Source organism: Parasteatoda tepidariorum, chromosome 6 (genome assembly GCF_982258835.1).
Source record: "Parasteatoda tepidariorum strain Cologne lab strain chromosome 6, Ptep-v5.0, whole genome shotgun sequence".
In the NCBI taxonomy this organism is placed as follows: domain Eukaryota; kingdom Metazoa; phylum Arthropoda; class Arachnida; order Araneae; family Theridiidae; genus Parasteatoda; species Parasteatoda tepidariorum.
Genome location: NC_141760.1, coordinates 97,772,394 through 97,795,804, shown reverse-complemented (window position 1 = coordinate 97,795,804; position 23,411 = coordinate 97,772,394). Strand labels below are relative to the sequence as shown.

General features: G+C 30.9%; 1 protein-coding gene across 2 annotated transcripts; it reads right to left on the bottom strand.

Moving 5' to 3' along the window:
* Positions 1-1,071: 1,071 nt before the first annotated feature.
* On the bottom strand, positions 1,072-22,676 carry Rsph9 (Radial spoke head protein 9). Of its 2 annotated transcripts, none has more exons than XM_087166229.1 (6): positions 22,506-22,676; positions 11,397-11,629; positions 8,953-9,088; positions 6,975-7,104; positions 2,114-2,269; positions 1,072-1,337 (listed from the first exon to the last, which is right to left on the bottom strand). In XM_087166229.1, exons 2-6 carry the CDS (start codon positions 11,621-11,623, stop codon positions 1,177-1,179), a joined length of 810 nt encoding a protein of 269 aa, XP_087022355.1. In that variant the 5' UTR covers positions 11,624-11,629; positions 22,506-22,676; the 3' UTR covers positions 1,072-1,176. The 2 variants fall into 2 exon arrangements, with proteins under 2 accessions (XP_087022355.1, XP_087022356.1); XM_087166230.1 differs by lacking the exon at positions 22,506-22,676 and adding an exon at positions 15,286-15,369.
* Positions 22,677-23,411: the final 735 nt, after the last annotated feature.

The window sequence follows — 23,411 nt, the reverse complement described above, 5'->3', positions numbered from 1 at the left end:
AAGATCAGATCATTAGATCAAAAGTTATTTAATGTGGTCCTTTTTTTTTCTGGCGCATATTAAGACAAAGCAAGACTAAATGCTTATCTTATAAAATCTAAATCTGGAGCCAAATTCAGAATCTTTTGTTTTAATATGTCAGAACTGCTATGCAATTCCCATTATATAGTTGATTCATTTTTCGCAAGGATTCTAAGTAACTTATGACGAGCATGGCATTTATGAAACAAAGGAAATGAACATCATATTTTCATGTAAGGAACCGCTTACTGTTAAACATATTTTGACTCAGTGCGATAAATTTTACACACACAGACAACGCTATTTTTGGTCATTTCGATCCACCATTGCTTTCGATAATGGGAAATAAACTTTATAATAACTTGAACTCATACATCAAACAAATTAGATTTCATTCATAATTTTAACTTTAAATTTCTAACAGAATAATCTCTTACGACAAGATATAGGTGCGATATAGCGAATACTGAATTTGCGCCAATTTAATTAACCCTTTGAAGCAGATGGTAGTCTCTTTTATATATTTTTTCTGACATTCTAATGACGAGCAAAAATATATTTTGGTATTTTTTAATTATAAAAACAGTCTACTTATTACTGAAAAAAATTGTTAGATAATCGAAATTATATTTGTATTAATATATGAAATCCCCAAAGAGTAGTTAGAATTTTGTATTCATTCATATTTAAAAATTTATCAATAATTGATTTAATTAAGTTCAAAGAATTTCAATGATGAATGATTGTTTTTTATAGATATAAATAACTTCAAATAAGTGCAAATTTGAAAACCTTATGTATGGAAGTGATCCTTGCTTTGAAAATTTTACCTTTAAAGCAGAAAAAAAACTCTGGTATCGTATTTCATGATCTTAAATTATTAAATATGACCTATTTACATTTGACCTATGACCTATTACTTTGGTCTAAATTATAGCAAAATAATGCAAAAAGTAAGAAAAAACAAGCAAACTAATCTTATCTTTCAAACAATTTAATGATTTATCTAAAATGTGCCATGTGAAGTATTTTAATAATTAGTTTCGAATCTAGAATTTGGAAATTTATTCAATACGAAAACAAACTATAAATGCATATAAAGACAAAATACAAATAATTAAAAATAAAAAATAAAACTATTTTGCTTTCAGGTCTTTATATCATGAATGGCAAATCATCGTTTCTCTCTCCATATCCCATATAAATAGCACTATATTCTGCTGTTTCTGGCATATAGTAAAACTTATAACCGGGCCACCAGAGGTTTTGAAGGTAAACAACTTCTTTTAGGGCATCGGCTTGAAGCTTCCAGGACCCTATATACATTTTTGAAAATAAGTTTAAAATATTGAATTTGAAGAACATGCTAAACAAGGTGAGACGAATATTGATTTTTTTTTTAATTTGCCATATAAGTTGCTTTTTTTTAATTTCATATACTGCGAAAAAGTCTGGTAAAATTATCGTTCAATATAGTAAAATCATTTCTGGTAGAAAAAAAAATAAAGAAACATGATTCAGAAATTTAGAAACACGGTAAATTTTAACGTACTGTGATAGTCTTGACTGTACTTTTTTTCAGTGTAAAAATATTTCAAAATTAGGCAATAACTTCATATGCATCTATTAACTATAAAGAGTTTTTTTTTTACTGATAAAAATATAAGTTTAAAATTGCTTATGGGTTTAGTATGAAAAAATTACAGCGTGGGCATTTTTTTTTTTTACTGTAAAAAATTGTTTTGAAATTTGACTATATCCTCTGTTTAACACGTTAACGTTACATTTTTTGGCTTTTACCTTACGTTTAACAAAAAAAAATTATTTTTACTTGAACACATTTTCTTTTTAAAACTAATCTTTAAACTTTTAAATATAACTTGACACTGTAACTGCACATCCTAATTTTTTTTCAATTGATAACGCAATAAAAAAATCTACAAAAATTGTAATTTGAAAGAAAAATTATCTTCCAAACTATGGTTCGTTCTAATATTAAGTAGAATTTCAGTCTAACTTTAACCTGGCTATTCAATAATAAGCTAATTGCAAAGAAAAAGTACGATAGAATTAAATTAAAGAAATGTGTCACCGTTTGGAAAGTCTAAATTGATAGGTTCCAAAAACTGCCGAGCTCTGTCACCTCCTGGTGGACAAATTAAGATGGTTGGAGCGATGCTTACATCAGCTTCCGGCAGACGATAGTGCAAATAAGAATTCAAATCTAAAGCTTCCATTTTGGATAAACCTAGAATAGTGAGAATGTGAGTTTTCTTATATACTGTTCAAAACTTTGAAACGTTCTTAATTATTTATTTATTTATTTATCCATCTATTAAATTTGCAAAGACTTTATAACTAGTTTCAGTGTTAAACCTAACATTCTTAAATTTCAATATATGTTCTCTAAGTAACACTAGACTTTCGAAGAGTTTCTAAGATAAATTGAGTTTAATTCATTAAACGAATTGATTTTTATTATTTCAATCCTGTCTTTGCCTTGATTGACTTCAATAATAATTGACTAATTCAGTAATTTTATTTCTGTAACATAAGATCTTCTTAGTATTTGAAATTTTCAAATTGAAATTCTTTCTGTCCAGCCTCTGGCTATTATTATCTCACTCTATCATTTCTTTTATATTTATTAAAAATGTATTTTCTAGACTTTCGTAACTGTGCATTGTTTCGAATATGAGATAAGAATGCAAGATTTAGAGGAATTTCAATTTATAACAACGTTGCATCATAAATTGAGTTAAATTAAAAGAAAAACTATTAAAAGTTTTTTTTTTTAAAAAAATGTATATAATTTGGATGGAATGGCATCGTGTATGGATCATCTACACAGTAGGAACTCGATCGCATTCAGAGATCATATTTTTTTTTTAATATTTTATAACCGTCGCTCAACAACAGACCCAATTTTGGGTTTAAAACTACTAATGTTCAAATAAGTAGCCTTGTAATTTTGAACCAATCCTGAAGACAAGAAAACTCCTGGATCAGTACCCCCAGAGGTATTGATTTGTTATGAGAACATGGAGGACTTGCCAGATTTAACGTGCATCAGTCACCATTCTTCGGTCAGCGGGGATCGAACCCACGAACTCTTGGAGAGATCATATTGGTATAATGTAGAGCATTTCAATTAAGATGAAGTATAGTGTAGAGCCGCTGTCACCAAACCGTGGTCTATGAAAAAATTAATTACGTCCACGAAAGAATTGTACAGTTTGACTGTGGAAAGAACTCTCCTCGCCATTTGTCAAGAACTGCGGTGGTGACTATAATTACGAGGTTTAACTAATTCAAGTACAGTTTGTCTATAGAAAGAACTCCCCTCACCACGAAGTCAAAGGTTGTCTGCTGCTACGGAAACAGGAAATGGCGCATTTCAAAGAGGGGAGCTTCTTTCTCAAGATTCCCTTTCTCTCGCAGAGTCGAGTCTTAAAACCTGTCTTAAAAAACCTCTAAATAGTTAAACCTCGTTACCATAGTCAACTCCCTCCCTCCAGACGAATGACTAGGGGAGTTTCTTACATAGACTAACTATAGCGGTGTTCGGTAAGTATTTAAGAAAGGTTTCGGCTCGAGTCAGAGGGACAAAGAGAATCAGGGAAAAGGGAAGGTCTCCTCTTTGAAATATGATGTGTTTCTTGTTTCCATAGCAGCAGGTGACCTCAGACTTTATGGCCCGGGGAGTTTTTTCCATAGACAAACTATGAACAGACTTTACTAAGAGTAAACATTATCATCATGTGATTTTTTTCATCCTTAGTTGTCATGTTAAATTTCATTCAAGATATTCTGCTGAAAACTTACCAAATTTAATAGCCGTTTAATTATTAAACTTATTTTAAAACCGCAGAAACATCTTCACTTTTTTAATCCTTTGACGCAGTTGGGACACTGGAGTTCCTCTCATGTATTCTTTTTCTTTTTTTTTTTTGAATTACAAATAAAAGAAAATTTAAGTATTTTTTGAACATAAAAAAACAGTCTTATAGCTATTAAAAAAATCTGTTAGATTACAGGAATTACATTTGTATTAATATATGAAATCCAAAAAAAAGTAGCCTGAAAGTTTTTTTTTTTCTTCATATTCAAAAAAAAAAATTTTTATGTTTGATTTTGTAGTTTACGGAAATCAATAATGAATAACTGTTTCGTTTAGATCCAAATAGTTGCTTTTAAGTGCAAATTTGAAAAATTACTGTTTGAAAGTGAGCTGTGTTTGGAAGATATTGCTTTTAATGCAGAAAAAAAAAAACCGGTGTCTTATGCTATATTTAATAACCATAAATTACTTAAATGCTGAATATAATATCTTTCAATTATTTTGGTCTAAATTAAAAATTAATACAAAATAATGAAAAAAGTATGAAAATTATGTTTAATAAAATTCTACGTTAAAGGGTTAATAGTAGATACGTGAAAGAGTATAAGCAGATAAATGAAGGAACGCACATAAATGAAGCACGATATTATGTAACAAATTTGCCTTAAAAAGTATAGTTTTAATTAAATATTTTGGCTTCATCGACCAAATTAAATGATTAGTTATTTTAATAACGTAATTACGAATAATTAACAAAGCTACTATAACAATGCAAACAACATCATAAAAAGCACTAATAAAAAAACTTTTGAGTATCAGTATTAACACCGATGCAGTATGTAAAAAAAAAATTAAACAAACAGCCACAATGACTTTACTTGAAGTCTGTGCCTCAACAATGACGGCGATACATAGTTATAGTTTCGAAACGGCTGTCTATATCCAATCATTGTTATGCAGCAAAAATTTAACTCCTCTTTCTCTGTCTGAAAAATTATAACTCAATATCTAGAATTAATAATTTTTACTCATTTTATAATTAACTACAATATTTTAGATTGTCTTCAATATAATACTTTTTCAACGGTAAATGTATTTTACATTTTTATAACTTTCTAACCGTCTTTGAAAAGCCGACCCAATGCTTTTGTTTCCGACAACTAATTTTCATCTCCATAGCCTCGTAATTTCGAACACAATCCAAAAGACAAGGGAACTCCTGGATTAAGTATTGGGAGAAATTTGCCTTCTTGGAGGACTTTCTGATAGAACTAACCCACATTTGCATAACATGGAGAGGAAGACCACGAGAACCTCCCACGGTTTGCCTGACGGCAAGGGGACTCTAACCCATAGTCCGTCTACCGCTGGGGATATTTAACGTCGGCACTGTGGTTGGTGTGAGCTGGATGCGGAATTCGTATCGACCATCCATCTGTGGGATTCGAACCCGGGTCAGCTCATTGGAAGGCGGTCCAATGACCGGGTCAGCTCACTGTAACCTGAGCCATCACGGCTCAATCGATAATCATTAAACATTAATTAATTACAGGAAATTAACATTACTGAATATAATATTTTTCACTTATTTTGGCCTAAGTTAATACAAAATAATGAAAAAAGTATGAGAAATGTGCTTAATAAAAATTCTGCGTTTAAGGGTTAAGGAGGAAGACAACTATATAATGAGATGGAGAACTTTCCTCCTTTACACACATTCCTCTCTTCGTGAGCGTTTGATGCAAGCCTGATGACTGCAGTTCTTCTGCGACGTCGATCACTGATCAATGTTTGAAAGACAGAACATCAAGATGAATTTCAAATCCAGCCAACGTGACACACACCGTGTAAGCGGCTGTAGTAAATTGTTTAGCTTCTTCGTACGTGAACGTGATGATTTCTTTGACCTTTCGTTGGTAGCATCTAGCACCTGTTCGATCAAACTGTTAATGGCGGCCATTTGCGTCTGAAACCGACTGGTCGAAGCATGTTTCACAAGTAGGAGTCTGGCCTTACTAACATCTATTGTCCTTCGGGTCCTCGCCCAGTTTAGTTACTAGCGGAGACTGGAGATGATAATTATCTAATCGAGATAAGTAATCTTAAAAACAGCGAGATGTTTTCTTCAAGCAAAGCACAGTGGACTTCATTTTTGTTGATTACTCTCAACTCGTTTTCAAGTCATCTCGCAGCTTTTCCTCACCATGACAATGTGCCATTTTTTTCCCACCTCATCCTTAGCATTATGCTTTTCACCTCACCGATCTTTACTTCATGATAAAGGGGTAAAGGGCCATCTCGGCCTCAGAGACCCCGACCAACCAACAAGACCAGACCAGACCTCCTTTACTTTAAAAAAAAATGGGACCGTGAAGTTAAATATTTTCTACTTGGTGGTCCGTGGGGATTAAAACGAAAAATTGGTGACAATTTGATGCGGGGTATTAAATGTAATTTATAAAGCAAATTATTCAGATAATACTTAGCATTTTAAAGTACATTCATGCTTCAAAGTATCGTTCGAATATCCAATACATTCGAAAAACAGTTCCATGTCAATTGAAGCTAAAATGTAATTAAATCTTTCTTCCTTTTACAGTCAAATCTTATTAACTTGAAATCGCTTATCATGAACTATCGCTTTACATGAAACACGTGTTTGGTACCGTGATGTCAGCAATCAATTATTGTTGTATTTTGCATGTTTAACATAAAATTTTCAAGTTAATTATCACTTAACATGAAAAGAAAGTGGAAACAGCAGCTTGTGAATAAAATTCTAATCATTCATTTTGAGGCATGCTATTTTTATTTTCTTCCTTTGATAGAAGTAGCAGATGGGCAACTAAATAAAATAGTAAAAATAAAATTGTTTGATCAAATACTTACAACTTTCAAGCTTATTTTAATTTGTTTGGTTCATCATAGTGTTATTTGCGTACATAAATGTAATACGTAACATGTATTTATAATACGTAATAAATAGTTTTCCTGATGTATCAGATAAAACAAAATTCGTTTAATATGAAATGATTATGAAAGCACCGCCGTTTTCGTGTTAACGAGATTAAAATGTAATATGTGTTTTAATAAACACCAACGCTGATATTACCTTTAAAATATGGGTTCTTTTCAATGATTCCATTAACATTTATCACTAGGGCATTTTTTGGGCCAATCGCTGTTTCAAAGTCCAGTAACTTGACCAAAGCACTTAATCGACGCTCCTCTTTCATAACTCCCTATATGGTAAATGCATAATATTAGATTATTCTCTTAACAATATATTTCCATATAACATTTTTAATAATAATATTTACAAATTTTGGCAATATATTTTTTTATAATCGTCGTTGAACAGCCGGCCCAATTTTTGGGTCTACGATTACTATTGTTCTACTTAGTAGCCTTGTAATTTTGAATCCAATCCAGAAGACAAGGAAACTCCTGGATCAAGTATTGGGAGAAATTTGCCTTCATTCGATGACTTTTGATGGAACTAACCCACATTTGCGTTACTTGTAGAGGAAAACCACAAGAATCTCCCACGGTTAGACTCACTCCAAGGGGATTCGAACCCGGTTTACCTCATTGAAAGGCGAGCCCTCTATCCCCTCTAAGCCATCACGGCTCTCGACAATGTATTTTCGAAATTTGTAAATTTTTCAAAACGTACACTATAAGAATTAAAATAATTATAATTGAGTTCGATAGAAAAAATTAAACATTTTTCTGATTATTAGAAACAAATAATGTTTTGTCTACCATATTTTTAACAATAATATGAGTCTCCGTCCCTTGAGTGATCCACTCTTCAATCCCTGTAATTAATTCTTAATCATCATAGTTTATTCTTGTTAAAAGTCAATATTTTCCACAAAAACACAGAACATTTTGGTTTCAAAATATGAAATTATTGTAGCTTTACGTGAGAAAATAATCGTAGCAAAATAGTCCATTATCTAGATATTAAATACAATGATCTGTACTGTCAAAAAATTTAACCTGAGGAATACAGATTGTGAGATTCAATAAGAAGGAATAAATGAGAAGTAATTTCACTTGCTGAAGAGACTTATAACAATTCCTATAAGAAATAGTTTTCAGCGTTAGTCATCAACTTCTTTTTTTAAATTATTTTCGAAATTCCACTATGAATGTTGAGATTTATATCGGGCAACATATAATCTCTATTTCTGTCAACAAAAATCTCTCTTTTTTTTTCCTTTTTCTTTTTTGCTACTTTTTATTGACATTTACTAGAGCGCAAGCTCTATTGAAATAAAAAAATAAAGATCGAGGGGTGGGGGAGAGAGAGACAGTAATCTTCTTGTACATTTTTCTACTCAATTACGTAACTTCACGTTCCTCAGTCTCATAGAGTTTGAGCTGCAAACTAAAATGTAACGTATAACAAAAAAAAAATCGAAAAATAGCACTTAGAATTGCAATATCTTCAAACAAAATGGAATTTCGTAAGAAAAAAAAATAAAAAAAAGGTTTGTTATAAGGTCATAAACAAACTAGGTCCTTTCATCATGCCAAATTTCAATTCTGTATTTGCATTCCTGTGGCCTGTAGAGCGACCCATATGGTATTTTTTTCTACAAGTAGTGCAGTTAATGATTCTCAAACAAATTATCGAACTTTAAATCTTTTTCATTCCATCGTAATTCTTGAACACTTTCTTACGCACTTTAATGATTTTAAGTTTCTAAATTAATAGTTTTTGAGCAGCAAAACAAAATGCAACGCTAAGTTGAACACGGAATCCAAAGCAAGTTAAACATTGTAGGTGGCGGTGGCTTTTACGATTTTTCAAGAAATCTGACTTCGAAAAAAGAGAAAAAATGCTAGCAATAAATTAAATATCACACATTGAAATTGTAGTTTTTATTAAATAATGAGCTAAGTAAAATATAAGGTAATCATAAAAATCAACTTTACTGTTAAGAAAATCGAGACAATTCAAAACGAAAAAAGCAAATAAATCTATGTCACAAGCTATAAAGTAAGCCCGTTGGAATTCGAGCATTTGTAATTAAAACATTATATAAACTGTGATATAGTATTAATCCTATGATGCAAACCTTGTTACTTTCTCCAACTTCTTTATAGACCTGTTTATGCGTTGGATCACCCGTAAATCGATTTCGAATCAAGTGGAAAGCCGATAGATCTCCATCAGAAGGAGGGAATAAAATGCGCCATGAAATACCATCCAAACTATTGAACAGAAATAAATGGCATCATTTAAATAACCCTTTAAAAGGAGTATTCAAATGATAATTCTCTCAACTGCTCAAAAATTCCAAAACCTTATTTCTAACGTATACATACACATTTAGAAATATTTTCTTAAAAATTTTGGTTAATTAAAAAGAGAAAGATTATTTGTAAGAATATATAAATGCAGAATGTAAATAGAGCTGTATGACACAGCAATACATCACAAACTTTTTATGACTAACTGAAAATATAATTTCAAAACTACATCAAAAATAAAATTTTTGGTCGTGTAGAGTTTAGGTGGAACTCGACCATCGTCACGTTGTGCATTTTGTTTTGTTTTGTTGTAGTTTATTTACGCCACATTATAGTTGCACAATGGGCTATTGGCGACGGTCTGGGTGATCCGAAAACATGCTATCACAATCTTCTTGATCCTCTGCAGAGGGGATGGCATCCCCCGCTTCGATAGCCCGACGACCTGCATGTGAAGTCGAGCACTTTACGGTAGAACAGTTTAACGAAGACCAATACCGCACACTCACGGTCCCTACGCAGATTGATCCAAGTGGTCACCCACCAGCACACTGACCGTAGCCAGTGATGCTTGACTTCGGTGCTCTGCTGGGAGCCGTGTCTTAACGATTAGCTGCGGGACAATTTCGTGACCAAAATGGAGGGATGGTAACAATTCTATCGATGTTGCACACCGATCGCCTTTACTTACTGGACAAGCAGATCATCGTCGATCTGTAACTAGATGCCACTGTGCGAAGATTAAATTCACGGTAATTTCGCGTTCATTATCGGAAACGTTAGACATTGATTACAATACAAAAAAGAAATATCGAAGTCGATATTTCTAATTTTTATAATCGTTGATAATATTTAAAGCAGTATTATCATGCAAATTTGTTTAAGCACTAGATTTTTTTAAATTAAAATGGAGATTATTAAAGACAATTTTAAAAGAAAAAATGTTTTATCTTGTTACAAAAATAGCGTCCACTGTCAAAACGATATAAATTAGTAAAAATAGAAAATATGGCGATTTATTGTTAAATATTAATTTATGACGAAATATTAAATATTAATATTGAAATTCTGATATGGTCCAGAAATGATTCGCTTATAGTAAACTTTCACAAGATTAACTGCAAGATGCCTCATTAACCACTTAATCAGATTTTGCAGTATAATTGATGAAACTTGGCGATTTTCGCAAACTTCGACATCACAACATTAGCAATACCACGTCAGACGATGAAGTGGTGATCTCATATTTTCCTTTCATTTATTTCACACAAATAAAGTGATACATATTGAAAAAGCATAGCAATGAAAACAAAAACTAATTTACGAAGTTGTCATAAAATTATAAAATTCCTTTTCATTTCTGAAAATAAATTTGTACAAACATATTGATACTTTAAAAGCTTGATGATAACTTTGGCACTGAGATTTCTGCCCGGTACTCATTTAATGAATAATTACTGATTTCATTTATTATAAATTATTTTCTCTGCACAATATTATTTTAAGGCTTAAACTAAAATGAGTGTCTGAGTTGTTTCAATGTTGTATAGCACAGACGTCAGAAGTGAAGTTATACTCTAATAAAAGACAATATCCAGTAACTCTGAAATAATTTTTCCTACTAAATGGAAAAACATGATTTAGAATTCAGAATAAATTTCCTGATTTTTTTGAACCGTCTAGGCCAGTGATTAGAATATCGAACACGAAGGATCGGGATTCGATCCTCAAAGCTGCTAAGATCCACCGAGTATAATCTGTAATCACCAAGTACAATCTGTCTTCTTAATATCGGCGGAATCAAAAATCCTGTGGTCGGTTGCTGAGCAAAATCCATGGGTGAAGGGGTCGGGCGAATATTTCCTTCCCTTTCTAATTAATGTCTAAATTGTGGAATGAGTGGTGCTGCCATCTATCGGGTGGGTTCAGAGCTAAATCACACTGTCACCTTAGCTGTGTCCTTTTTTTAAACGTAAGGTTCTCCTACCAATGATGGCTGGCAAGATTGGCTTGTAGAAATGTCATTTAAAGGAAAATAATAGAATAGTTTTAAAAAATGTAAAGCTATTAATTTTTTTTACACAATGAACCTGTGTGCAAATTTCACAAACACTAAAAAGTAGTGTAAAAATATACATAGGAATATTTTCTCCTTTTATTCTTTTAAAATTTCGAATCTAGTTTATAGCACAAAGTAAGTGCCGTAAGTAAGCTTAGTAAGCTTAGAAAATATGTTATTATTAGATTTGAAATAAATAATAAATTAAACCTGTAAAATGGAATCTTGTTTCTAATGAAGTCTTCGCCTCTACCTTGAGCGAGGTAGTAGTCATTTTTTGTGCCAAAAATTTTGCCAAAAAATCCAACTGAAGTGAACTTATTTTCCGTTTTCAAAACTGGCAACGATAACTGCAAAATCTGCTGTTCTTCGTTGCTTAAAAACAATCCTCCTGAGTGAAAAAGATCCATTTTCAAATTCAACTTATCTTTAAGCATGCTTTCCTAATAAGAATAATAAATATTTTCGTTAACAAAAAAAAATATTGAGCGAGCCATGCTATTTTTTCAATACATATATCTTAGAGTATACATATATCTTGCGCCAAATATATCTTAGGTCATCAAGTATCAAATTTGTATCAACAAAATAATTTTAAAACAAATTTAAAATTTTCATAGGGGGTATGCACAAAAAATTAATAAATAAATTATTGCGTGTAACTTTTTAAAAAAAATAGTGTTTATATAGTCTCTGCTGATTTTTCAGGAATTATGTTCATTTTGCATAAAGTTTATCTTAAAATAAGTAGCAAGTATTTCTTATAAAATTTTATAATGGAAGCAGATGAAAAATTGATGTTTATTTTAAGATTTATTATTGTTATTGAAGATTGTTGTTGTTGTTGCTAATTTACGTCGCACTAGAGCTGCACAATGGGCTATTGGCGACGGTCTGGGAAACATCCCGGAGGTGTTATCAAAGAACCAAGATTGAAAGGTCAAGATTTTCTTTTAATGTAGATACATTTCTATGATTATGATTCCTATCACGATAAATTATTCAAATAGAAAAGAAGAAAAAAAAACTACTTTTGCTTAAAAAAATGTGAATGTTTCATTTGAAGTTAATCTCAATTTATTAATTTTCTCAATTTTCTTAACCTAACTTAATTATAAGTATTGTTCCGTTAAAGATAGCCATAAAAAAAAATCTCCAAAATCAAGATGAGTGAATTCGAGACCACAAGGGCAACATTTCGCCTTAACGGTCAATGTAGGAATACGGGCGGCATTTGCACTTAATCTTACAAATATCAGTGTCCAGTATTCTGGATAAACGTATACCGACAAAGGCACTTAACCTTAAAGGAACATCAATGAAGGAAATATCGGGCAGAGAAATTTCCCGATAAAAAAAAAATAACTAAATAAAAATTTAAAAAAAAAAAAAAAACATTAGTCTAGGATATGCCGGGGAAATGCAGACTGCACAAAGACACTTAACCTAGAAAAAAAAAAAAAACATTAGTGTAGAGTATACTGGATAGAGTATAAACATTAGTGTAGAGCACTTAACCTTAAAAAAACGTCAGTTTAGAGTAAACCGAGCAATAGTACTCACATTACTTGATTAATCAGATTATTACAAAAATAATAAACAGCGATTATCATTAATTTGATTAATATGTCAGAGGTTTGATTTGGTGAAGAAAAAATTTCCATCGCCTAAGACCAAGGAAAAGACATTAGTAGTAAGCGCAGGCATCTATGCGGCGGAAGTGATGGGCAGTCAAGGGGTGCTTATTTCTGCCCCAACCGGAAGTTGCTTATTTCTGCCCGCCTGAAACTTCGTCTGCAGCGTCATGGGGAGCTTATTTCTTTTTTTTCTTAAGCCTAATATATTTTTAGTTTCGGTTTCTGTTTTTAATTTAGTTTCGTTTTTTTAATATTATTTAATTTATGAGTTTTTTGAGGGTGGCAACACTTATTATTTTTAACATTAGTTTTTAAGGATGGCAACACTTAGAAACTTTGTTATTTGGGGAGATATTGTATATTATGAAGTTATGACGTCATCTCTTATTACATAACACATAAATGATATCATACTTTTACTCTAGTGGCGCCATCTATGTGGGAATAAAATAACTTTAAATCTATTTTAATATTTAAATCTGTTTTTAATATTATTTATTAAATATAATTAAAGCTGAGGATCGAACTCACGCCATCAAAAAGCCTTCGTGGGTCAGTAGTTGGATATCATAACCACTGACCCACGAATGCTTGGTTAGATATGTGTTAATAAGTTAGACTTTTGTATTCTGAACACGTGTATAAATAAAAACTGTTTGATATCGATATCATCCTACTGTTTCATCGATATATTTTTCATTTAACCTTTTAACAGTTATTAAATAATTATTTCTGCCCCTCTTAATGTTATGATAGCTTTCCCTGGGTGGCAACGGCGCTGACCATACACATGTTAAGATTTGACGTGTTTTTGTGTGATAACACAACTACTGGTTACAGAACGAGTCATTCTGATAACATATAACAAGCTAGATCTTGGGTTATGACGCATGTGTTGAATTCAGTTCCTTTCACTTGCGCTGGTAAATAGTTAAGCATGTGACAGTTTAAAATTTTTCTGATTGGTTGTTAGAGTTATACTTTCATGATTTGGCAACTAGAAGGATAGAGTGACTTAATTTCCTCTACCCCCCCCCCTCTTATATTAGTATTTCACTTGTTCTTCTGTTGTGTCTCGATTAAGTTTTTGAAAAGTTTTTCAAGTAACCATTTCGTTATGGACGGTTATTTAAAGAGAAAACATGCTGAAACTGAAGTAAGTACTATTGATTTCTTATTAATTTACTATGCTTTTAAATTTATTGTTAATAGAATTGTTTTATTTTAACTTCTAGCACTAATTCGTTTTTTAGGCAGAGCATGTGACAAAACTTAGTTAACTTTAAAAATTTTATAACTACGTTATTTTTATTATATTGATGATAAATAGTATATTGATAATGTTAAACAGTATTATTTATAAAACTACTGAGATGCGTTAATCTGTATCTTTAATTAACCAAGAGAAAGTAAACTGTTTTGTACATTTTAATTAATTATTTTTATTTTGTTAATAATAAAAATTACTCATCTTCTTAGTTACAAATTAGGAATAGTTATTATTTTTTTTCATTACGTAATCTAAATGAAGTTAATATTTGTTAAATTAACTTTCCATTTGTTAAAATGTATTAAGTATGTCTACTGTGAAAATTAAAAGTATTAGAATTAAAAGTATATTAATTTTAAATTAATAAATATTAGTTTATACGATTAGATATTTTTATCCCTATCGTTTGGATTTACGGCTATCAATGTTGTCCTTTTTGAACCCAGAAGACAATGGAACTCCTAGATCTTGAGACAATACATGTCTTCGAAGTGGACTTTGTGAGTACCCATGTTATATGAGGAGGAAGACTACGAAAACCTCCTACCCTTAGTCCGACGACAAATAGTGGGATTGGTTTCGTTAACCAGTATCCTGTGAATGTACAGAGATCAGAGGAAAACTTAAGGTTTTAATAAAATAAATTTTAATAATTTTAAAAAATACTATATGAATTCTAATGGTATCATTTATACTTAAAATGTTAGAAAGAGACTATATTAATAACTCTTAATTTTAGTTATTTTTAACATAAATACAGTTGATATAAATGACTATAATTATTATTTACCTATTTAATATTACCTATTATTAACCTATTCAATAAAAAAAATACACCCTTTAATAATTTATGCAAAAAAGTTTCATAAAAACTAGAAACTTATTACAAAAATATAAAAATTATTTTTGAAAAACTAGAAATTTTTCACAAAAGTAAAATTATTTTCTGAAATATTAGAAAATCTCCCTCAGTAATAAAAATATTTTCTTAAAACTAGAGCATTTTGTTAAAAAGAATGAATAACGACATATTTATATTATCAATTATATATTAAATTTCCTTAAAATTTCAAATCAATTATTTTAAATCTAAGAAACATGTAATGGGAATTTTTGCCGCTTTAAATTCATTTATAATAAGAACATATTCGTTTTATTATAATTTAATGTTATAATAATGCAAATAACTTACTTTATTTTCAAATTAGCAGTTAATTTAAAACTAACTATAGCCGTTCTATTTGAAAGTATATATTTAAATGATACTGATTACAGAACTTGAACACGTTATCTATTTCTCACAAAATTTTACAAAGATAATGTTTGTCCGGGACGTTTGGGGCTTATCCACGTTTTATCAATTAGTCATAATAACATAGTGCTTCATACTTGTTATAGAACGTGGGAATAAAATTATTTCTTAGAAAATTGTTTAGAAACCCGTGATATATGCTCGCAGAAGTGCTTAGGTGAAACTTTGAATAAAATGTTATTTATTTTATTAAAATATATTTTGTCTTTATAGATCTTTTTCACAGGAGAAAAAGTTTATATTATCAAGAAAAAATTACACCCTTTATTAATTAATACAAAAAGTTTCAGAAAATTATATAGAATTTTCTGAAATATTAGAAAGTTTCCTCAATAACATAAATATTTTTCTTAAAAAATAGAAAATTTTGCTAAAAAGTTTGAAATATTTTATTAAAAGACAAAATGTTTTAGCAAAAAGCCAAAATATTTTCTTAAAAGAGAAATTTTTTTGTAAAAACATAAAATATTTTTCCTAAAATGTAGAAAGTTTTTAACAAAAAGTAAAAATATTTTCTTAAAAGAGAAAGTTTTTTGTAAAAACATAAATATTTTTCTTAAAAGATAGAAAATTTTGTTAAAAAGTTTGAAATATTTTTATAAAACTAGCAATTTTTTTAGCAAAAAGTAAAATATTTTCTTAAAAGTGAACGTTTCATATTTGTTTTTGTAAAAGGGTTTATTTTAGACAGAACTCAGGAGGTAAAGACTTTTACTTTGCAAATAAATTCTTAATCGTAGTAATCGACAGGAGTTATGAACATTATCGTAATCATTTTAACTGTGTGTTGTTAATTATTTTTCTTGGTGACTCAAAATTTTCTTTTTTTTATTGTAGTTAGGAAACAGAAAGGGATTCTCAGCTTTAGTCATTGATTTTGAAGGTTTTCAACTTTCATCAGGGGCATACATTGTCAAAGAACTTGCTTTTCATGCTGTAAAAGGTAATTCCATTACCGGAGTGTGTACATTCCAACCACCGTTTCCGTTTGAAGAACTTCCAACACAACAGAAAATGCAATATTCTTGGACAGTCCGAAATATTCATCAAATAGATTGGAACCAAGGAGAATTACCCTACGTTAAATTTCATACTATGTTGACTTTTTTGTGTGATATGTATTCACATATCTATGTGAAAGGACTCGGAAAACGGAAATTTTTAGAAATTCTAACCGGCAGAGTGTTTTACAGTTTGGAAGATTTTGGCTGTCCTAAAGTAGATGAACTGATACCAACTTTTTCATCGTGCACTATGTGATATAACAACTACAACTTCAACTGCACTTGCTGGATTGATGTATACAAGATATAACAACTACAACTTCAACTGTACTTGCTAGATTGATGTGTACTAGATGTAACAACGTGCTTCATGTTTCAAGCTAATAATAAATACTAATCCTAAATAATGTTGACTTTGTTTATCATTTACTAAAAGGTTATTAATTAGCTACAAAGACACAACATGGTGTCAGAAAAGCATTTTCCTGAGGAAAAAGATGTACCCATGTGTAAATAAGTTAGTAGTGGATGGAACTTTTTGTGTTCACCTGTGCTTATAAGTAATAATTAAAATGGAAACCTTCAAACCACCTGGAGCCATGTCATTTAGTGGCAATTTGAAAGAAAATTGGACAAAATGGAAGCAGAAACTTGATAATTTCCTTGTAGCCTCGGAGAAAGATGAAAAACCAGATGCAGTTAAAATAGCGATCTTGTTGAATCTAATCGGTGATGAAGGTGAGAATATCTATAACACCTTTAAGTTAGAAGATAATGAAAAGACATTTAATAGTATTATTAAAAAATTTGATGATTATTGTTTTCCACAAAGTAACGAAGTTTTTGAACGGTTTAAATTTTTCTCCTGCTCTAAAAAGGATGGTCAAAGCATTGACAACTATGTGACAGAACTAAAAACTCTAGCTGCTTCGTGTAATTTTGGAGACCAGGAAACCAGCTTGATTCGAGATAGAATAGTACTTGGAGTGAAAGACACTGGACTGCAAGAGCGATTACTTAGAGAGCCCAGTCTAACCTTACAGAAGGCTGTTGACAGTGTTCGTGCATGTGAACTCAGCAGAAGACAAGTTGAAACTATTAATGAGTCAACAAATAGCAGTAGTATTGATGTGATTCAAAAGCAAGGGCAAGGTAGCAGTTATGCTCGAAATCCGTATCCTAATGTGGACTGCCAGTCATGTGGTAGAATGCACAAAAGAGGGCAGTGCCCTGCATATAATAAACTATGCAATAAGTGTAAAAAAAAGAATCATTTTGCTGTGATGTGCAAAGGTAAGTTCAGCTATAAAAGAAATGTGAATGAGGTACAATTTGACTGTGACTCTAATAGTAGTGACAATAATGATATTTGTCTTTTTGTTGATAGTGTGCTTAATGTTCACTCGGTAAATTGTAATGAATGGCTTAAAACAATATCAATTGAGGGTCAGCAGGTGTCTTTTAAGTTAGATACTGGGGCACAAGTAAATGTTTTGCCTGTGCATATTTTCGAAACATTAAATTTGAAAAAAAATTTAAGCTCAACTGATGTTGTTTTAGTGTCGTATGGAAATAACAAGTTGGAACCTATTGGTTCCATAGATTTAATGTGCTGCACTGACAAATATTTTGATGTGTTACTTAAATTTATTGTAATTGATGTGAAATCGAAGCCTATCCTAGGTTTACAAGCTTGTGAAGAGCTACAATTGGTTAAATGCATTGATACTCTTGAATCTAAAATAAAAGTAGTTGAAAAATATAAAGTTGTATTTGAGGGATTGGGAAAGTTTCCTGGGGAACCTTGTCACATTGAGGTAAAACCGGATGTTGCTCCTGTAATAAATGCTCCTAGAAGAGTGCCTCAATCCTTATATAAAGAGTTAAGAAAAACCCTTAATGAATTAGAGAAGTTAGGCATTGTATCTGAAGTTAATCAGCCAACAGATTGGGTTAATAGTATGGTAGTGGTTGAAAAGCCTAATGGGAAACTACGGATATGCCTTGATCCTAGAAATCTTAACAAAGCGATAAAACGTGAGCACCATGCAATACCATCCGCTGATGAAATAATTAACAGATTAGAGGGAAAGCAATGTTATTCGGTGGTCGATTTAAAAGATGGGTTTTGGCAGGTGCCGTTAGATGAAGCAAGTTCAAAATTATGCACTTTTAACTCTCCTTTCGGTAGATACAAGTTTAACCGCCTGCCTTTTGGTATTAGTTCAGCCCCTGAAGTGTTTCAGAAGAAAAATCAGAAACTATTTGGGGATATTAAGGGTGTGGAAATTTACTTCGATGATATAATTATTGCAGGTGCGGATGAAGAAGACCATGATAACATTTTATTAGAAGTTTTAGAGAGGGCCAAGTCTAATAATGTAAAATTTAATCCTGACAAATTTCAATTTAAAGTTCCTGAGGTAAAGTATATGGGTGTTCTTATTTCAAAATGTGGAATACGGGCAGATCCAGGACATGTTAAAGCTATTGTCGAAATAGAGAAACCCTCTGACAAGAGTGGTATTAAGAGACTGTTAGGTATGGTTAATTTTCTTTCAAAATTCATACCAAATGTTTCAGCTGTTACAGCCCCTCTAAGAAATTTGTTAAAAATTGATGTAGAGTTTCAATGGGGTCCGGAACAAGATGTAAGCTTTCAGACTATCAAAGAGTTAATTAGTTCAACACCAGTTCTGAAAGTGTTTAATGAATCTCTACCGATTACTATTCAATGTGATAGTTCAAAAGATGGTCTGGGTGCTTGCTTATTGCAAGAAGGTCACCCCATTGCTTTTGCATCTAGAAGTTTAACTGACACGGAGCAAAATTATGCACAGATTGAAAAGGAATTATTGGCCATTGTTTTTGCTTTTCAAAAATATCACAATTTGATCTATGGTCATAGGATTGTTGTTGAAAGTGACCATAAGCCCTTAACCTCTATAGTGCATAAGCCAATTAGTAAAATTTCTTCTAGATTACAAAGAATGCTCCTTAAATTATTGAATTATGATTTCATAGTAAAGTATTTACCAGGTAACAAAATGTATGTTGCCGACACTTTGTCTAGAGCTTATGTAAAAGAAAAAGTTTCGGATGATCCTGAAATGTTAAACATGGTGCATTCAATTTCTAAAATCTTACCAATGAGTGAAAGCAGGTTTAAACAATTTCAAAAAGCATCTGAAGATGATAAAGATTTAAAACTTATTGGTGAATACTTTCAAAAGGGCTGGCCCGAAAAGAGAAAGGTACCTAAAAATTTGAAGCAATATTACAAAGTTAAAAATGACATAGTTTGTGCAGAAGGACTTGCATTTCTAAACGATAAGATTATTATTCCGAGTATATTAAGACAGGATATGTTAATGTTAATTCACGAATCTCATTTGGGTATTGCAAAATGTAAAAGTAGAGCTAGGGAATTAATGTACTGGCCAGGTATCAACCAAGATATTGAAACTATGGTTTCCAAATGCACCATATGTGAAAAATTTCAAAAGTCCCAGTGTAAAGAACCGCTCATTCCACATGAGATACCGATTCGCCCCTTTCAAAGAATTGGAATTGACATAATGTACTTTCATAATACAGATTATTTAGTATTAATTGATTATTATTCAAAGTGGGTTGAGACTATACCTATTCAGAATAAGACTGCTACCGAAATTATACTTAAGTTAGAAGACATTTTTTCCAGATTCGGAATACCGGAAACTATTATTTGTGATAATGTCCCATTTAACAGCCATGAGTTCAAAAGCTTTGGAAAGGGGTGGGACATTGAATTGATATTCACAAGTCCAAATTATTCACAAAGCAATGGGATGGCTGAGAAAGCAGTTGGGATATGTAAGTCTATCTTTAAAAAAGCTTTTGAAGATAATCGTAGACCTTCAGTGGGCTTATTAGAATACCGTAATACACCTATTTCTGGATTAGGCTTATCCCCTGCTCAGCTAATGTTTAACAGGCGGCTGAGAACTAAATTGCCCATTACCAGTAAACTTCTTAATCCTAAACTATTTAAAGATATTGACATAGAATTGTTAAGGAGGCAACAGAAGCAGAAACACTATTACGATAAATCTAGTAAAATCTTGAAAGAACTTAAACAGGGAGATAAAGTTATTGTTCAAAATGTCAAATCCAAACTATGGGAACCAGCTACTGTAGTGGGTAAAACTAAAAGTCCTCGTCAATATGAAGTCAAAACAAACTCTGGAAGAACTTTAATAAGAAATAGGAGATTTCTAAAATTGTCTAAATCATGCAATGAACATTGTGGTAATACTGCCCATCATTATTATGATGATGATCTTGGTGAGTCTCCAGAAAATAAATGTACGATCGTTACTAATACAGTTTCTAGATCAGGGACTGTGAATGGACCAGGCAGTAGTCGTATAAGGCGACGACCTCAATATTTAAATGATTATGTATGTGTTTAATTTACTATGCTTAATGGGATTACTCTTTATGTATTGAATTAATTTGATAAAATTTAAAAAGGGGGGTGTGATATAACAACTACAACTTCAACTGCACTTGCTGGATTGATGTATACAAGATATAACAACTACAACTTCAACTGTACTTGCTAGATTGATGTGTACTAGATGTAACAACGTGCTTCATGTTTCAAGCTAATAATAAATACTAATCCTAAATAATGTTGACTTTGTTTATCATTTACTAAAAGGTTATTAATTAGCTACAAAGACACAACACACTATACATTCACCAGATTTTAAGCATTGTGCTCTCGTTAAAGCGAAAGCATTTGGACGATTTCTACAAGACCTATAAATAGGACAAGCACTCGGAATTCAGCATAAAGCTGTTCCTGGAAGTAATATAGTAAATCTTATAAATGACTTTTTTGCGAAATAGAAAATCAGCTCCAGTGGGGGGAAATGTATTTTTAAAAACATTAAACGATGTTCAATTACCAGCAAATTTATATGTTAATAGAAAAATTGTATAGTAAAAATAAAATTTTTAAGAAAGCTGTGATGTATGCTCGCAGAAGTGGCGAGGTGAAACTTTGAATAAAAATGTTATTTATTTTATTGAAATATATTTTGTCTTTATTGGGCATTTTCACAGGTGAAAAAGTTTATATTATCAAGAAAAAATGTCACCCATTAATAAATAATACAAAAAGTTTCAGAAAAATATCTAGAACTTTTTGAAAAACTAGGAAATTATTACAAAAACATAAATATTTTCTTAAAAGATAGAAAAATTTTGTTAAAAAGTTTGAAATATTTTTATAAAACTAGCAAATTTTTAACAAAAAGTAAAAATATTTTCTTAAAAGAGAAATTGTTTTTATAAAAACATAATTACTTTCTTAAAAGATAGAAAATTTTTAACAGAAAGTTAAAATATTTTATTAAAAGAGAAAATTTTTAGTAAAAACATAAATATTTTTCTTAAGAGATAGAAAATTTTGTTAAAAAAGTTTGAAATATTTTTATAAAACTAGCAAATTTTTAACAAAAAGTTAAAATATTTTCTTAAGAGAGAAAATTTTTTGTAAAAACATAAATATTTTCTGAAAAACTAGAAAATTTTGTTAAAAAGAAATAAAAATGATACATTATTTCCTAGTTCGTTAAGATTTTAAGATGATTACTTTAAGTTAGATCAATAAATATTTTCTATAAAATCATTTTAACATTAATTTTGAATTAGGAAGGCAGGAGAATCCGTTGGTTCTATGAAGCATTCAGAGTGTGGGACAAGGACCCATATTTAAATACTACTTTCTACAAAGTTCATCCTCCATCCAGACTCCCATCTCTATGAATTCGTCGAAAAAACTTTCCAAAAAGCTTGAGATATATGGGACTCGATCACAACTTTCTTAAACACTTCTTTCTTAAACACCCCTTGACTGCCCATCACTTCCGCCGCATAGATGCCTGCGCTTACTACTGACATTTTACTTTTTAATGTAATTTACAATTGCTTTTATGGAAAAATAAAAGTTCCTAAGACTTTAAACAATAATTTTTCTCTCTTACATAGGGCATTGTAATATTTTTTATGTACGGTAGATCTAAGAACAATGACACTCTAGCATACCTACTGATTTTATCTTTAAATTAAGTTGAACTATTTACTCCCAGTCGAAGCTCTCATCCATAGAACAAATGCAAAAACAAATAAGTAGATGATGATGATTACAGCGAAAGGAAACTGAAAAACATTTTCTTACTTAAATGATCCCTAATATTTTAGTTCATCTAAAACTAACGCGTAATTTATTAATCAGTACATTAATATCCCACTCTTTTAATTGCTTGGGAAGACATCAAATTTTTTATCAAAAGAAAAACTTCAGAATTTTTTAAAAATTTTATTTAAAAAAGCAAGCGATATGCAACAATTTTTAATCTGAAAATAAATAACGAACACAATGCTTTAATTTCAGGAATATTAAACTACTGATACTTCATATAAATAAAAATATCAGTATCACGATGTCAGTACTTTGTGAGAAGTACAATAACAGGGGATCAAAATTGTGATGGCGTGTCTTCGGATCATCCTCGGGGATGTTTCCCAGACCATCGCCAATAGCCCATTGTGCAGTTCTAGGGCGACGTAAATGAACTACAACAAATCATTTTGTAATATATTATTTTGTGAAAATTCGAAAATAAGCATAAAAAAATAATACTTTGTTTTCTTATTTTTAAGCTAAATGAATTGTTTAATTTAAAACACATATTTTCGTTTTCTTAGACTTGTGCTTTCGTGAAACTATCCGACCAGCACGAGTGTGTACAGATACAGACAGTACTGTATCTGTACAGTATGTACAGATACAGTGCTGTATCTGTACAGTACTATATATGTACAGTACTATATCTGTACAGTACTGTATCTGTACAGTATGTACAGATACAGTATTTACAGCTGCAGTAAATAGTTGTGCAAATACATTTTTGCGTTCATGGAAATAAGCCTTAATTCAATAACATCTCA

What these genes read in the sequence shown, in the direction of transcription:
- Rsph9 (XM_087166229.1), bottom strand. Translation starts at nt 11,623, where the DNA reads ATGCTTAAAGATAAGTTGAATTTGAAAATGGATCTTTTTCACTCAGGA. An exon ending in AAGTTGGAGAAAGTAACAAG is followed by an intron (nt 7,105 to 8,952) that starts GTTTGCATCATA and finishes TTTACCATATAG; the next exon opens with GGAGTTATGAAAGAGGAGCG. An exon ending in CAATTTAGACTTTCCAAACG is followed by an intron (nt 1,338 to 2,113) that starts GTGACACATTTC and finishes AAATGTATATAG; the next exon opens with GGTCCTGGAAGCTTCAAGCC.